Below are 16,915 nucleotides of genomic sequence, written 5' to 3' on the forward strand. Positions count from 1 at the left end.
CTTGGAGCGCCGGAGATCAGAAAGCCTCATCATGCGTCAGACTTGACAGTAGATGCTATTCCCACTTAAAATGAAAGCTGACAAAAGCGGCGAGCTCTCGACTTTGAATTATTGAGGCCGTGTGTCGGCGACATGGCAGGCAGGCCATCATCGGGCTTGAACATCGCTTTGGCGCCTTTTGCCAATAAAGGGTAATCAAATGAGCAGCTTTCAGGGTGGAGTACTGCTTCAGGACAAGATGAAAATTGGATTCAGGTACTGTTTCACAACCTCAAAGCACTTGAGTAAGTTTCATGTTTTTGATGTAGCAGATCAATGGTTTTTACGCTGATGGCCGGCGAGGCTTTGTATGCCTGAATACACGATCCGTCTCTCTTTGATTGTGCAATTCAACACCCCTACTGTACACTCTCCAAGGATGAAATTTCCAGAGAAAGAACCTCTGGGTGTTGCATGTAAGTCAATTACATACTTCATACAAATTCAGTCTCTTGTAAGGGGAAAGTGTGAGCTGAAAACCTCAAAGCTGGAATGTATTTATCCAAGGAGAGGATATGGAAATACTTTCCTCACTCTCTTACCCTTAAGTGTAGCATACAGACTCCCTTAAGTGGTGGAAAGGCCCGATAGCCTCAGGAAACTGGTTCTCTGCTGCTCACATCCACATAAATACTCTCCACTGTACACACACACACACACACACACACAAATTTAGGCCCTTCTGCATAACACCTCCCTTGTGTGTTTCCGATCCCATTTCATCAGCAGTCAACCAGCTCAGCTAATGCCTCCCTGAGCTCTGTGTTTTAATGCTCATACAATGTCTTTCAAGCTACATTAGGAAGAGCAAGATTCTTTGTATGAAAAGAGGCTGTAATGTGTCATATTACCTGAACATTATGGGTGTCAGGAAAGACGCTACTCTGCCTTTGCCCTCTTTAGTTTACATGGCTTTAACTCATCAGCTTCCTCCTCGCCTTTATTTTTCTCTTCTCTCCCCATTTCTTTCTTGCCTGGTACTCTTTGCCATAGCTCTAACTAAACATCACACCTTAATTTATATATTTAAGCGAAATAAGTTCATCAGTGTGATTGAGTAACAGCAATTTTTGGGATGAGCAACAATCTCATTAATAACTGTAAGCAACAAGGTGACACCCGGAGACCCGCTTCTGTAATGAGATTAATGCAACAGTGTTGATGCAGTTCAATGAGCTTCATCCACCTGCCTCAGGAATCACTTTGTGTTGTGAGTTTGTGTTTAGAGACAGAGAGTTTAATCCACTGTTTTTGCTCTGTTTGTCCTCAGATATTGATGAGTGTGCGACCCAGATGCATTACTGCCAGTCCAATACAGTGTGTGTCAACCTGCCCGGAAGCCATCGCTGTGACTGTCTGCCTGGCTTCATCAGAGTGGACGAATACTCCTGCACCGGTACGTCTGCCTGCATGCAAACACATTACTGTCACTGTTATTACATATAGTGAGTCTAATATATCATCACACATCTAGTTTGATATGCGTGATGGTTCTGTAGCTTGTTGGGCTCGTGGTTAGCGAGTTGGAAGGTTTCTTTTGATCTGTAGGGAGAAATGTTTACAGGTAGGCCTCCCGATTTCCATTCATTCCCATGTTGATCTGGGAGTCATTTTAGCCATATTAGCAGGACACCAGGGATGGTTCAGACTGAAATATCAGCACACATATTGGATGGGTTGGCATTTCAATTTCAATTTCAAGATATTTATTTTCACCAGAATTCCCTAACTTTTCATTTAGTGCCACCAGCAGACAGATGTTTTTGATGGGATGAAATGTTTCAACAACCATTAGATGAATTTCAGTGAAATTTGTTGCAGACACTCATGGTCCCAAGAGGATCAGTTTGGTGATCCCCTGACTTTTTATTTACCGATATCATCAAATATAAATTTCTATCCATTCAGGGCTTTGTTTTTATTCAAAACCCACAAAACTAAATGTCCAGACTTGACTGTACTTGCAGTTCTGCAGACTTAGAGATCCACCGTGTAGAATTTACTGGCATCTAGTGGTGTAGTTGCAGATTGCAACTCTCTCGCTTCACCCTCCCTTTGAAAGTGTGAGGGAGAGACTACGGTGGCTATAAAACACACAAAAAATGCAAACAGCGCTATCTAGGGCCAGTGTTTGGTTTGTCCCTTCTGGGCTACTGTAGATACATGGCCGTTCAATATGGCGGCCTCTGTGGAAGGTGACCCACGGTGTCTGTAGATAAAATCAGACATGTATGTTGCCTCCTCTCTTTGTCAGTTTTTACCCCTACCTTACATTGGTCAAAGTTTTCATTCATGCGAGTCTGCAGTGTCTCCTAAATCAATTGTCAGCCGTGTGACGCTGTATTTTTCGTACCTGAAATTAAAGCTTGCAGAGAAATGAATGCAAACTGATTGGTGAATACCTCAGCCTCTGTCTTTTTAAAGGTTGGAAAAATCAGTGTGTGATCGAAGGAGAATGGGTGATTGCAGTCATTCAGTTTTATAAATGGCTTTAAAATGATAGTAAATATTCTGATTAAAAATATACCCTGCTTTCTCAACTCCCTCGACCTTATCACAGCAGAATGTCAAGGCAAAGTATGGAGACTATTTCTCCAACATATTTCTAATGCAGCTGTTTGGCCTGAGTTTCTTTCTGTGGTTCAGGCTATTTCTCAACATACAGTACAGTGACACCTGGCATAGGTGGTTTACAATGTTTTTCCTCTGAATGGGTTTAGGGCAACATGTTTTCTCAAGAGCAAATAGGTTGTGCTTGGTTGCTGCTCAGTGTTTCTCCGGAGAAGTGTTCTTTAATTAGCTCACAGTTGGCAGCCACACAGGGACAGGGATCCATAGACAATCAATCTATTTTGCAGCTTGTAAACTGTCCTGGCTGCTGACTGGGAGCCCGAGGAGCACTCTCTACATCTGCTTGGAGAGATAAATCCTCTCTCTCTCTGTCTCTCCTCCTCTCGCTTTCTGCTTGCCTTCAGCTTCTTCTCGAGGGTCTCAGATCCACTGCATGAATGTGAAACAGAGTTAGCGTTCACGGTGCAGAGAGGTGACTGCTCCTATTTCACAATGCTAACACGATTGCACATTAGTTTTGTAATTGGTGCGTTGTGCTAAAATCTGCATTGTTATTCTTCATTCGGTCTGGATCTAGAAAGGTTTTTCGGTAATGATGTCGAGCATTAAACAGGACACACACAGACATGGAAAGCGGTTTCGGGTTTGTCTGGTTTCTCGTTCTATTAAGCGATGAGCTAGGAGAAAGACGCTCAGTCCAGGTGCTGCATGTGGAATTGTGGAGCTTTCATCATTTATCACAGTTTTTCCCCACAGAGATAGATTCTATTTGTGGTGGTAGTTGACCAGGACACTCATGCTTTCTTAAATTAATTATTGAATAATATCATATATACTGAACAATATATACTGCTCCATTGCTACACCTTATATCAAACAAATGATTAAATATAGCTATTCTTACTAGCTAGGCTCCTTACATGCTTAGTAATAACTTATTTGAAGAGTTATGTATCCAAAATCCTGTAAAGGGTGGTAAACAACAACAAATAGTGGGTAATCGCTGATATAATTTATTTTTTATCTTAGAATCTGCCTTTTATATCCGCAGATCGCCTTCCATGGAATCCACCATGTTAAACCAACATGTTTCTACAGTAACCCAGTAGGGACAAACCAAAAACTGGCTCGAGATAGGGGCATTTTTAAAAAAAATTTGGCGTGTTTCATAGCCACTGTGGTTGAGGGTGAAACGGGGGAGTTTTCGATCTGCAACTACACCGCTAGATGCCACTGAACGCTACACACTGGACCTTTTAAGAACACATGGTAGAGCTGGTGCCCAATGTACCAAGGTTGCAGTGAGGGCCAGTGTGGCCTGTGGCTCTGTGTAAGCTCTTTCTTTCTTTCTTTCCCTTTCCTGTCTATCTTCTGCTATCCTAATAATAAATCCAATAAAAAGGGAAAAAGCCCCCAAAAACAATATTTACACAGGGTCGTCCATAAGGTGTATGCATAGTGAGTCTGTGGTTTAGCAAGTAAGAGAGAGCTAGCGGCAGAGAGAGATGGTGAATACGAGCAGAGCAAAGGAGAACGTTAGCTTTGAAGTTGCCAGTTTAGCAGTAAACAGTGAATAATAGTTATTGTCAGTGAATAAAGACTGCAGCTTCTCAGGACCAAGTTATTTGAAAGAATGTAAGGAGCCCAGCTAGTATAGCTATATTTTGTTATTTTTTGAAGCAGTGGAGCTGTATATATCTTTCAGCTAACCACAAATAGAATCTAATATATTGGAAAACACTGTTATCCATTTTTAACAGTAAAAAGAAAATCAATGTTGATATTGTGGCGGACTGCCACAAATAAATCAATGTATATAAAACAACACTGAATCATTATAGAACACATGCATTCATGTCACTTTGTTTTGCAATAGCACCTCCTCATAATAATTTTTAATCCATATGATGTACCATACATTGGATGTTGAAATGTGGCCACATATTGAGTTTCTTGACAGTTACAGTACTTTAGGGAAGCCGGAAGGCATATGCTGTAGATGCCTGATCCCATTATAACCCTTCAACACTCACCTCCTTTTGGGGTTGGTCTGCCTAAATGAAAACAAATGGACTGTTTTTTATTATTAGGATTTTTTTTACAATGCTCAAAGAATAGAGGGTGTCGTATGCTGTACAGATTTTAAAGCCCCCTGAGGCAAATTGTGATTGGGATAAAATTGACGTGACTTGACTTGACTTTACAATGGAGCCAAAGACGTGACTTGACTTGACTTTACAATGGAGCCAAAGTTCTTTGGAGGTGGCGAGATAATATTTATTTACGGTTTCACTAGTATAGTTTGCTGTGTATTGTAGCTGATGGATCTTAGTACTCATAGTCTGTGAAGCAGTCCTTTCTGCTAGCATCCTGTAGTTACAAGGATTTTATCAGCCTGATTAAAATCACAAGGTCTACAAAGGACATTCGGGTTTACATTGTACATTTCATTCAGAAAACAGGGTTCTTGGTTAGCTGTGGTGGAAGAAGTATTCATATCATTTACTTAAGGAAAGTAAACTTAACAATACCACAATGCCTACACAATAGGGGTCCTTAGAGTTACTGCAGGGGTCCGCCAAATTATTGTTTGATCTTCTTTCAGAAATCAAAATATCTGAAAATGCACATTAACATGAATTGTTATATGTATTATTAGATCAATCGGCCTAGTTGTTTAAAAAGAAATATATATATATATATATATATATATATATATATATATATATATATATATATATATATATATTGTACATGTTATTGTAGACCTAGTTTAATATGCAACACATTTTTGCAAAAAAACAAAACCCCTAAACTATGGCACAATGTAAATCCTAGTGTTACATTTTTACTTCAGAAAAATTGCTGAATTATTATCAGAATGTTCCCTTCAGACTGTTATTCATTCATATTACTTATGCATTAATGTGTAAATAGGTTGACAGTACACTTACAATAGCTGTCAGATAAATGGAGTGGAATAAAAAGTTAAATATTTTCCAGTGAAAATAGTGCAGTAGTATGAAGTGGTTTGAAATGCCACCTAAATATTCAAGTTACAAGCTGTCACTCAAAATACCACGGTGGCTTAGTATGTTACACGGCCCCTTAGAAATTGTTACCTCGCATTGCTTTTCTTCTCTTCAGCCTTTTTCAGTCTGTAAAAACAGCTGCTGTTTGTGCACAGCAGCCCATTTCAATTTTAGAAGATTTTTCCTTATTTATTTATTTTTCATGTGAATACACAATGCAGGTTCTGTTGTTTGCCACTCAGGGAAGAGTGACCGTACAATGACATCACGTACATGTCCTCAGTCAGCCATAAGGAAGTCGCCTGAACCGTGACAATCAAGCAGAAATGAGCTAAAACACAAGGACGGCGGGAGAAATGTGTTTGATGATGGTCACTGATGGCAGTAATGTGTTTGTTCCTGCCTTTTTTCTTAAGGCCAGTGACTGTATGTGTGTCTCTATGGGCTGCATCCACCCACAAACTTACCTTACATCTCTGCAGGCAACATACAGTGTATAAATTTACCCTCAATATTACAATCTGAGCAGCTCCTTCCTCAGAGGAATAAAATGTCACCTATTGCAGCTTTTACACGACACATCGTGTATCACCTTTTGCATTGGACACTCTCAGCCTCATCTCTGTCTCTGCTGCCTGGCGGTGGAGCCTGTCCTTTGTGAAGACAGCGTCCTGTAAACAATAGGAGGCTGCGGTAATTGTGGTTCCACTTGATTTCACCTCTATGGAAGCAGGCAAGCAGCTCTGGGGAAACGGGATGGACAGAGGGAAGAAGCGAGGTGGCAGGAAGTGTGAGTTTCTATACCTCACCTTCTCAAAATGCCACAGAGCTGTCATCACATCCATGTTTATGCAGCTCACATCAGTTCACAGTTCACTGTTATGCCAGGGTGAATTCAGCTGTCTGTTTGTTGTTTAAAACATTTTACGTGAAAGTGATTAGGTGTACATATTTTTTCTATTTTTTGTAAAAAATTCTATAGTTCTTTTTTAGTATTATCAGCAATGCTGCACTCTCCAGAGATCTCCTGTCAATCAAACCATGTGAGTAGGACTATGATCTCTTGTTCCTTTGGACTTTCTCATGGCTGGATTAATCACCTATGGGGTCTCCTGGCAGCTGGACCCCCTTTTCTGTGTGTGTGCACTTTTTATATGCTGAAATGTGATTTGCTGTGCAGTTTATTATTTAATCACATTCATTTAGGATTTGAAAAGTGCAAAATAAAAATGATAAATCAACCTTTGGGGCCTTATGATGTCAGTTGATGCTGTGCTTATACGGTGCATATCCCCAAACACACTTTAAATTTGCAAAAAAACAGTTGTCATGCAAGAGCCAGGAGCTTTCAGGTCCACTGGTGTTCTGGGGCCCTAGGGCACTTTCCCGCTTTGCCTCTTTGGTAATCCCGCCTCTGACTCCTTTCAGGGGATTTGAGGTGTTTGCCAAACCTGTGTGTATTCTGTTAATTAGAAAAATAATATTAACAATCAATAAAATGCGTCACTTCAGAGGCACTCACATTACCTGAAAAGCGGAGTGTGATGCTTTTTCCCTTTGCAGCTTTGATTGTGTACAAGGATACACACACTACGTTTTATGTTCTGTGCTGCTAGTTTCAGGTAAACAGAAACATAATTGAGCAAAAATCATAAACTTGTCTGAACCTCCAATGGAGCCAGCAAAGTTCAGGCTTGACTTGTTTTGTTTATGTTGTGGTTCTGTAATTTCTGTCTTTAGCTCTGGTGGGTCTGCAACAATAACTACTAGTCCTTCCTTAATTTTTGTTGTTGACAGTTCATGCTTAAGGTGCACACAACTTACACAAGAGGGTATCTTCTGTACAGTGAGTTGTGAGGAATACAATTAACTGACTATTGGATGAATACACATTATAAAATAGATTTATAGAATTTGATTATTGTTTAAAAATGTGCATAGACTCCAGATTGTAGATGATGCCGGTGTTTACCCTGTCTTTATGGTGTAGCACAAGCAGAGCTCAAGTGATTTCCCCTGTGGAAGGTCATTATGATCTCTGACTTCATGTGTTGGAGGATAATAGTTGTCTGCCATAGGTAATTGTGGAAATGGTTGTCCGACTCCCACTGCGTACTTATCTTATGATCTCTGGGTTTTAGACGTATTGTTTTGTGCATTAAGCAGGCACTGATAAGGCTCGCAGTTATAGATTAAACCCGCTGGAAAGAGAGGTTTAAGATCCTTCCTTCCTCTCTGCTTCGTCCTGTAAATAAACTCCAACAGCAGGTTCAGCACAGGGAGATAAAGTGCAGTATAGCCATTTTAAAATGAATTCCTCATCTATTAGGAGGTACAGCTTTGCACACTGTATGACTGGGTGAAGACACTGAACCTCTCTAATAGATTAAATAGCTCAGTTACTGCCATGCTGTAGCTTCTATACTCCCCTTAGTGGACTCAACTTACACTGTAGTGGAAGAACTGTTATAATTTATAATATTAACTGCTGATATAAGTTTATAACAAACATTTGTATTGGCAGCTATACAAATACAAGTTTGTAGAGCTGTTAAATGTTTTTAGGTAAGATTTTCATGATTTTCTTTTTTCCTTTATATGAGTTTAAACAAAACACTACTACTACTACTACTACTACTACTACTACTACTACTACTACTACTTGTTGGTGAGTTCTTTTCATAATAGCATTTCACTCATCACCTTTGTTGTAGAGACTTGCAAAACGTGAACTTTGGCAGGAATAACATAAAGCAAAGAGGCCGAGCCTCCTACAACTTTATCTTATCTACTCTCAAAGTCCAGCTAAAGATTGTTAACTGTCCTATATTTATAATAACTGATAGTAAAGTTACTACTAGTAGTATGTCATTTTTGTTGCACCTCTTTGATGTATCATAGATTTTTAATGTTAAATGTTTGTGTAAAAAAGGAACAACCAATAAATAAATTATAAATATCAATATCTATTTAAAATCTATCAAGCTCTAATCAATATCATTAGCCTCTCCACCTGTGGCTCCCTTATTTTTCCTTCAGCTGACATAAACACAGGTGGTATTTTGGCTGTATTGATTGAATCGAACAAATTTAAGTGTTTGCTTTCAGTCGACTAATCCTTCATTTAGACAGCAGGCACATCACATGTTCCTGTCTTTCATCCTCTAATGTATCTGTCCTCATCTGCACTTTACTGATCAATACTTGACTTTTTTATTTCCATATCAACCTTCTGTACGTGGACAAAATGCTCAGGCTTGGATGTATGGTTGACCAAAAGAAGCTGCCATTAATTTCATGCATCAGTTGCTACATATAGTCTCCAAAATACAGCATTGGGAAATGCTGTATCCCCCCCAAGACACATTATATATTTAATGAAAATTTGATCAAATTCAATTCCAATTATACATATAATGAATGTGGAGCTCAGGTGTGACGAGCTTGGAAACCTTGGCAACCCTCCCTGTGTACCTTAACTCCTCAAAAATGGAGGTCACGCTGTCAGGCTGGCTCTGCACCAGCCAATTTAATAAGCCCATCAAACACAGTTTGGGACTCAGATAAGTTTTCCTTAGTCCTCACTTTCATCCATTTGTAATTGGCTCTGAGAAGCTTGTGTTTATTTTTAGCTTTCCCATAAAGGTTTGATGTAAGGAGTGTGTTTTCCTGCTCTTTGGCAGACAATACAATCATCCGGAGAAATGTCTGTCCTCAAGTTGCGCTACATTTCCGTAAGTTTGTCTCTTCTTCTTTAATGCTTCCTGCTCCTGTTCCCCTACTGAAGACACATGGAGATGTATGGAAAAATAATGCACTGTGGCTACAGGATGGATGTTTACTGACAGAGCACATTAATGGAACATGCTTTCATTAATGTGAATTGCAGCCTAAGCGTTTTTATTGCCTAGAGCTGTATATTTCATTGGGAAGTAACTGAATTGCATTATCTTGCAGGCTCTGTGCTGCAGCTACACACAGAGAAGATGTGGTCAGGACAGTATAAAGCAAATTGCATACCAATCCAGGAAAGAAGTGGCTGTAATTCATGAAATAAATTAATGTATTTGCAGCATAATGAGAAGCACTTGTGTTTGAAAGTGCCAGGTCTTTAGTGCAGTATATAAATAATATCATGTGACTGTAACATACACACTCCCTCAACAGCCAGGCAGATCTCTCTCTCTGGATTCTCTTTTCCTTCTTCCCTGCCTCATTCTATTGCACCATGTGATTATTTACCTTGTTAGAATTCATAAAAGTAGTTAAGAAAAAGTAAAGAAAGATAAGAAATACAAGAGCATTTGCATCATAAAAGGGCTGATAAATGAGCAGTCTTACAATCAGAGTACATAAAGGTCCCTAATTTTACACTGACCTACGCAAGGAGCCCTTTAAGCCCAGTTTTGTCTTAATAAAATCTTAATAGTAAAATTGGCCTCTTTGTGATCACTTGCATGGCTTGCATGCAGTAGTACTGAAGCAACTGTGTAAGGTGGAATTAAGTGACTGGCGAGTCAAAAGAAAACAGCCTCTTGAACTCCAGGTGGATTACTGCAGGAAAATCAGAAATTTTTTCCAACTAATTTTATGGAAATCCATGTCCTCCAAGCTAAATGCTGTGACAGGCAGTCAATATATTTTCCTCTGTGACACAGGACAGATCTCTGCTGAGTTCACATCATGTCAAGGTGAGCAGCAAGGCGAGGCAGAAAGTGAGCATGACGACTTTGCGCTTAAAAAAAAAAAAAAAAAAAAAAAAGGCAGAAAAAAACCCTTGAAAAACCCTGCTGTGCTCTATTCTTTTTTATGGGCTTGTCACTGGTCATTAAATTTCACATTACTGAAGTGTTCTGCTTGACATTATTGAATGAGGCGACGATAGGAGCTTAAGAGATGAGGACATGTTTTAGAAATTTATTATGCAAAGTAAAAGTGAATCACGAGGTGTTGGTTTTACTCATAGATCCTCTAAAACACGCACAGTCTTTTTTGTTCAGTTTTAGAGACAATTTTCACCAAAAATGTTCTCTGAAAGAGGGACAGAACACAGATTAAAATCTGAGAAATGTCAGCAGATGTCATCTCCATGACACAAACAACACTGACTTCAGTTTAGTTTCTCTATGACATATAAAACATGATGTGATTTGACAGTCCGGTTTGAGTAAAATACGTGTAATCAGAGAAAGTAACCGGAATCCGTAAGACCAACAGTATAAATAGGCATCAAAGAAAAAGGGTATGAAAAAATAACATGTTGTGTCGAGACACTGCTGTTGCAGTATTTACTGACAGGAAGAGAGAATTTTAGTGAGGAGAAAGAGCTTTTAAAGGCTCATAACAGACACTCTATATACTATATCAGCACACACATTTAATAGTCATTTAATTATTAAACTGTACAACAGAATACAGACATCTGGACTACATACAGTATGTTAGGTTTGACCAGCTCTTTTACATAATTGCAGACCAATTTCAGAGGTAGCGTATAGCTTGCAAAGAGGCGACCTCTTCAGAATCAAATCCCCCTCTTCAAAATGATCTCCATGATTAAGGTGACATTTAAAGCCTGTCTGTTGTGATGTGATTAGTCTGCACACCAAACACAAAAAAGTGTAAGAATGTTGGGATCTTGTGTAAGGCAGCTAATAATTATTTTTATTACCAGTAATCTGATGATTATTTAATCAACTAATTGTTAGTCTATAAAATGTCAGAAAATGGTAAAAAAACCCAGCAAATATACCACAAAATTAACCCTTTAAAACATGATGCAAACAGGTAAAATTTGTAGAATGGTTAGGGGAGATAGTCCTTGTTTTGAATGAGCTGTTTGTTTTTTAAAGCGATTCTGAATCTCCCATTCTGCCTGTCTGAGGCTGATAACACGGTCTAGCAACAAATCACTAAGTGCTCCTACAGTATTGTGATTGAGTGAGGTTTTTATAACAGCGAAAGCAAAAATCCTGCTGAGTCTAATAATAAGCATATTAATATTCTCAGTGAGATGTAAACAAAATGAATTTGGTTGTTTTATACTAATTACAACCCCCTTTCTTTTTAAACTTATGATTATCTCTTATGACATGCATACTCAAACATATAATAATGCACTTGTCAAAATATTACAAATTATTGGTTTTACCCTCCACGCTTCAACACAGATTACATTGAATTTCACAGTGTGTCAGAGCTACTTAAGCTACGCCATTAATAGATTTACGTTTCAATAAATATTTGTAGCATTTCGCTTCTCATCCAGTGTGAGAACAATAGTCCAGGAGGCTTAAATTATAAGACTGCTAGCGTGACGGGCAAGTAGAAGTGAAGAGACATAAATCACGAGTGGAAAAGAATGTAACACAGGGAACGTTTAAACAGCTTAAAGGTTGGTTAAGGTTTGGGAAAGATCGTTGTCATGGTGAAAGAAAATAAGGTTGACTGTTTGTAGGAGACGGGATGAAAACAGTTCTGCCTGAAAGAAAACAGGCAAACTATTTCCCCCTTTTTTTACTCATCATCCCCCCTCTCTCTCTTCCCCCTTTCCTGTCAATCTTCAACTGTCCTGTCTAATAAAGGGAAAAAGCTAATATTTTTTTAGATTTAAAAAAAAAAATAATACTGTATCGTAAAAGGCCTGTATTCAAAATACAGACAAGTGGAAACAAATGATTAGCTCTAGGCAGTGCAAATGAAGGCAAATAGTTGTCAGTGGATTGAAAATGTTTAAACTTGAGCGAAAAATTTGCATTTATCCTGAGGCTTTATGACACCACTTCTCCACAGAAACAAAAGGCTAAAGGAGAGAACTGGAGAACGAAACTCCAAAGAACTAGAATTCCTGGTGTTTTTACTGTCAGTAAATAAGGCATTTGTGCAAATAAAATGTATAAAGCAAATCAACAAAAAATGATGGGCTGCAAGTGTACATCTCTGCACAATGAAGTGTCACACCTGTCAGTGAGGATGTTTCATAAATGTCCAAAACATCAATTTCAAACTCACTTAACCCTATAAGAAACTGTAAATAACTGAAAAAGGCACTGATCTTGAACAGCTCTAGTTCTGACCTCATTGATGAGGAACACATTGTTTGCCCCAGTAATTCTGTGAAATGGGAAATAACCTCAGTCATCCTCCCCATTATCCTGTTTTCTCTGCTGTGTTGACAGTGCAGACGCCTCACTGAGTGTGACGGTCGCTGTCCGTGGTCCTGATGATCAGTCATTACACTTCATTAGCCCATCACTACCGGGGGGTCACCTCAACATGTCCAGGCCTGACACCACGTCACTATCATCATCACTAATTATACCGAACCTGACAGAGATGAGCAGCATGCTCGGACGTGACTGTTGTCATCTCCAGGAGGATCATCAGCTTACTACTGTCAATGTAATAACTTTCCAGTGACACCATCATTCATCACTGCGTCAGGTTATTGTGTTGTAGAAAAAAAGTCCCCCCTTGGATACTCTAACTGTTAGATCTTATCAATCTCTGATGGTTTACGCATTCCATTCATTATTCCCTGAGAGCTGTAATTTATTTTTCTGTCCATCCACCAAATGCTGCAACCACAGCAGATTTTTGAAACCGGTGTATTGGTGCATTAAAATGCAGTCACTCTCTTAGCCACTGGGTGTTGGCTAGGAAAAACTTTCCCATAGAAATACAAAGTCTGCAAAATGTTATAATGAAATATAAATATATAAAACATTCAATTATAAACATCTTTCAACTTAGTTATTTATAACAGTCAGGCTACCTCCTTTCAAGACAGTTTTGCCTAGTGCAATGCTGCTCAACCCGTGGTCCGGGGACCCCAGGGGTCCCTAGAAAACTGGGAAAATATTTCAATTTCACAATTATTTCACTGACTAGAAGTTAGCCCACTGGGAGACTTTATAAGCACAACTATTATGTTTATAGGTTTCACTCTTCACTGTTAATCTGCAGTATAGACCGTTTTGGATTAATTAAATCTTATCAGATGGAGATCCCTGAGACGACATCTTAACATATTTGGGTACGGGCTGGATGTGTATCAATTTGGGGGTCCCTGAAACCAACAAGGTTGAGAACCAGTGGCCTAGACCATCCTGTTGGACTTTGTGTGCATGTTGGATTTGGGTCACGTAGTGTGCTCTCTGAGTGGTGCATTAAATCAGTGATGAATAAAGTTAAAATGTGCACCTCACAAAGCATATCACATTTCAAGGTCAGGAAAACCCCAAACTGTTGAAGCACTGCTTGCGTATGAAAATAGGACCCTAAACTGTGCTTTAGGAGGGATTTATTGCTTATTCAGCTTGGCAGTTTCTCACTTACTTACTATCCATCAATTCAGCCACTGCATCTGTCTGTTTATACTTCCAGCTCTATAATTTCAAATTGGCCAACGGACATTAAACAGCATATATAAGCAGCCGTGGCTATGAGTGTTTTGGTTGTGTTGCTCTCCCCTCGATCAGCTCAGCCATTAGCACACTGAATATTTAATCATGTACATAACTTTTCCCTTATTACTCTACCATTAATGTAGCCTACTTTTCATATCCCTCCACATAAACTCTTACACGTCCAACCAGTACTGTTGACATTCACCTCCGCTTTATAGTTCAACGTGGGGAGGAAATCCTTGGGAAGAGAAAAGCTAAATAATTTCTGCTAGTTGCTTCGGGGCTTCATGAGCACCACTCATTAATTAAGGGGAATGTATTAGTCATGACTCCCACCAAAGCGTTTGCATATTAATGAGGAGTGTGTTTTAGTGAGTGTGTACCTTGTGAGTGGAGGCTGCCTCAGGCCAGGTCCTGACTGACACTTAAAGACACAGTTCATGGTTTGATATAAAAAGATACTTCAGCTTTGCAGCTCTGCTTTAAATCCCCACCACAGCATCAAGGAGGGTTACTGTATTGTTTATAATCATCTAAAATCATGTTAGATTCTAATTGAAGATGCATTAACTGCAGCTTAATCAGTTTGGTAAGCTCAGCGACAAGACGTGAATCAATAAACACGTTGCCAAAAATCAATTAATCCCATATTAAAAAGAAACAGAGATACAGAATTATTTTTTCATGTTGTTTTAATTATGTTTTTTTTAAAAATGTATGAGTCAGATTTCCCTTTTCTCTAATAGAGCATCTGCAATTAAGCAGGGTTGTGGTGGCCTCAGGTCAACTCCAGAGCAGCCTCATTAGGCTCTTTCAGTGTGGGGCTCATTAGTGGAACATGTAATATGGCATGCGTGACATGTTGATTGTGGTGTGATTAACATGCTGTACCAGGCTAAAGCAGTGGACCTGAGAAACTATAGCTAACGGAAATCAGTCATTATTGTTCACTATTGTTGACATGTTGAACTCTCAATAGGGCACTTAGTAATCACAGTTAATCAGTATTGCAGGGATATATTTTACATGTCTGTCATCTCAGGAGCAGAGATAAAGTATACACTTTTTTCATGGAATACATTTTGACATGTCACAGTAGGAAAAGCACAGGTATAAAAAAAATAAAAATAAATAAAGGATGACAGAATTCCATTCAGCTGCTTCGGTTTCAGGCTCCTCATATTGTGCACGCTAGCTCACTGTCACACCGTCATGACTTACTGGGACACTTGAATAGAACAGAGCCATCCGTAATGCTATTAGTAACATATTTGCTTCTCCAACTATGACAAATCAAAATGTCTGCTCTGAAAAAGACCTGTTGTTGGTTTCTTGGGAAAAAGGTAGCCTACCATCCATGCTATGGATTTTGTGTTCCATTGTGAGCACAAAATGCACATCTCTTTGTGAATACATTTAGCAAATTCTAATTATTTGTATTAAATACTGAGCAATACTGAGGGAGTGCAGTTCATGCAGGGGTAAAAGTTCCCACCCATGATTGCAGTATGACTTCCTATAAAAGGGCCTTTTTATATTGTGGTTCCTACAAACACAGTTGGCTGTATTAGCAGTGAAGGATCATGTCCTTGTTGCCCAAGTGACTCTCGACCAGTAGGAGTCAGTGTGTCTGCAAAGCTGGGGAGGGAACAGAGGTAACAGAGGGAACTACCCCTTTATTATGCCCCTCTGGCAGGTAAAAAATGTGTCATGTCTGTAGCCCTCCATTGGGTCTAGAGAGGAGTTACTAGTCGAAAATTTACATTCCGAAATTGGAAGAAAATAGGGCAATTAAGTTGAAAAAATACATGTATTAAGTCATTTGCATGCAGCTTATATCCTGCGTGCGCACCAATGGATCCATTCACCCCATGTCTGGAGCAGTTTAGCTGAACTATGGGGCCTCATTTCTAAAAGTTCTTGGACAAGGCTGGATTACCAAACAGTCAAAGTTGGAAACCGTCCCAGAACTGCAAAAGATCCTCTGGGGCCCCCTGCAGGTCCAATATGTGTCACTTGGTTTGTGGTAGTTTGAGTAACTGCAAGTTTTCATTGATCCAATTAGATATTAAAATGTCCATCTAAACTTCTCAAACCACTAATACAGCATAATTATTTTTTTCTGCTGACCACTTTTATCCTCAGTATGTTCTAAACACTCAAATACAAGTGCAAATAGCTACTTATACAGTATTTGCCTTTTGCGATCAGTGTAAACAAACAATTTGTAAAGGCAACAGCTAGCAAAATGAAAGCTGTTTATTTAGCCATATTTTGTGCCAAACTTCCCTATCAGCTCCTTGTAAACTTTTACAGAAGCACCACAGAGAGTGTCAACTGCTACTGTGCCAAGAACCAGAACCAGAAAGTCTTGGTGCGGGTGGTAAAATCAGCAAAAACTATTATGGGAACTATGCTCCCAAACCTGGACGCAGTGTATGCTAGTCGTCTAGTCTACACCAGCCTGATCTAAGAGACTGAGAAACCGCTTGTTGAACTGTAGCCTCCATTACCCTCTCATATGTTGAGCGGGAGACTGAAAATATTATCAAGTTAACCTCTCTCATCCATCCCCCCAACTGCTGCTAATGCACTCTAAAATTTTATTCCAATACATATACATCTGTAATATACAATCTATGCTCATGTCTCTGCATAGTTAGTTTTTAATTGTTGTGTGATTCCTTTTTATAGGCCTACTGCACTGTTTGCACTGTCACTGTTTGCCAGCCTTGTCCAAGTGTCTTTATTTATAATATATACAAAGAAGATGCTACCTCATCATATTTATCTTGTTTATTCATCTTTTTTTATCTTGTTTTCTATTGCTGCTGGTCTCATGGCATAATTTTGTTATATACCTAC

At 39.1% G+C, this 16,915-nt stretch overlaps 2 protein-coding genes across 2 annotated transcripts in view; one reads left to right on the top strand and one right to left on the bottom strand.

Moving 5' to 3' along the window:
• lrp4 (low density lipoprotein receptor-related protein 4) overlaps window positions 1-16,915 on the bottom strand; it is a 561,339-nt gene that overhangs the window by 324,054 nt on the left and 220,370 nt on the right. The window lies entirely within an intron of this gene.
• The window catches only part of LOC127351684 (protein kinase C-binding protein NELL1-like), a 234,698-nt gene that overhangs the window by 161,722 nt on the left and 56,061 nt on the right, over window positions 1-16,915 (top strand). Inside the window, exon 13 of the mRNA XM_051379480.1 lies at window positions 1,310-1,435. Within this exon, the coding sequence (XP_051235440.1) occupies window positions 1,310-1,435 (126 nt within the window). The remainder of the gene's footprint in view (window positions 1-1,309; window positions 1,436-16,915) is intronic.

This window comes from Dicentrarchus labrax, unplaced genomic scaffold (genome assembly GCF_905237075.1).
Source record: "Dicentrarchus labrax unplaced genomic scaffold, dlabrax2021, whole genome shotgun sequence".
Lineage (NCBI taxonomy): Eukaryota > Metazoa > Chordata > Actinopteri > Moronidae > Dicentrarchus > Dicentrarchus labrax.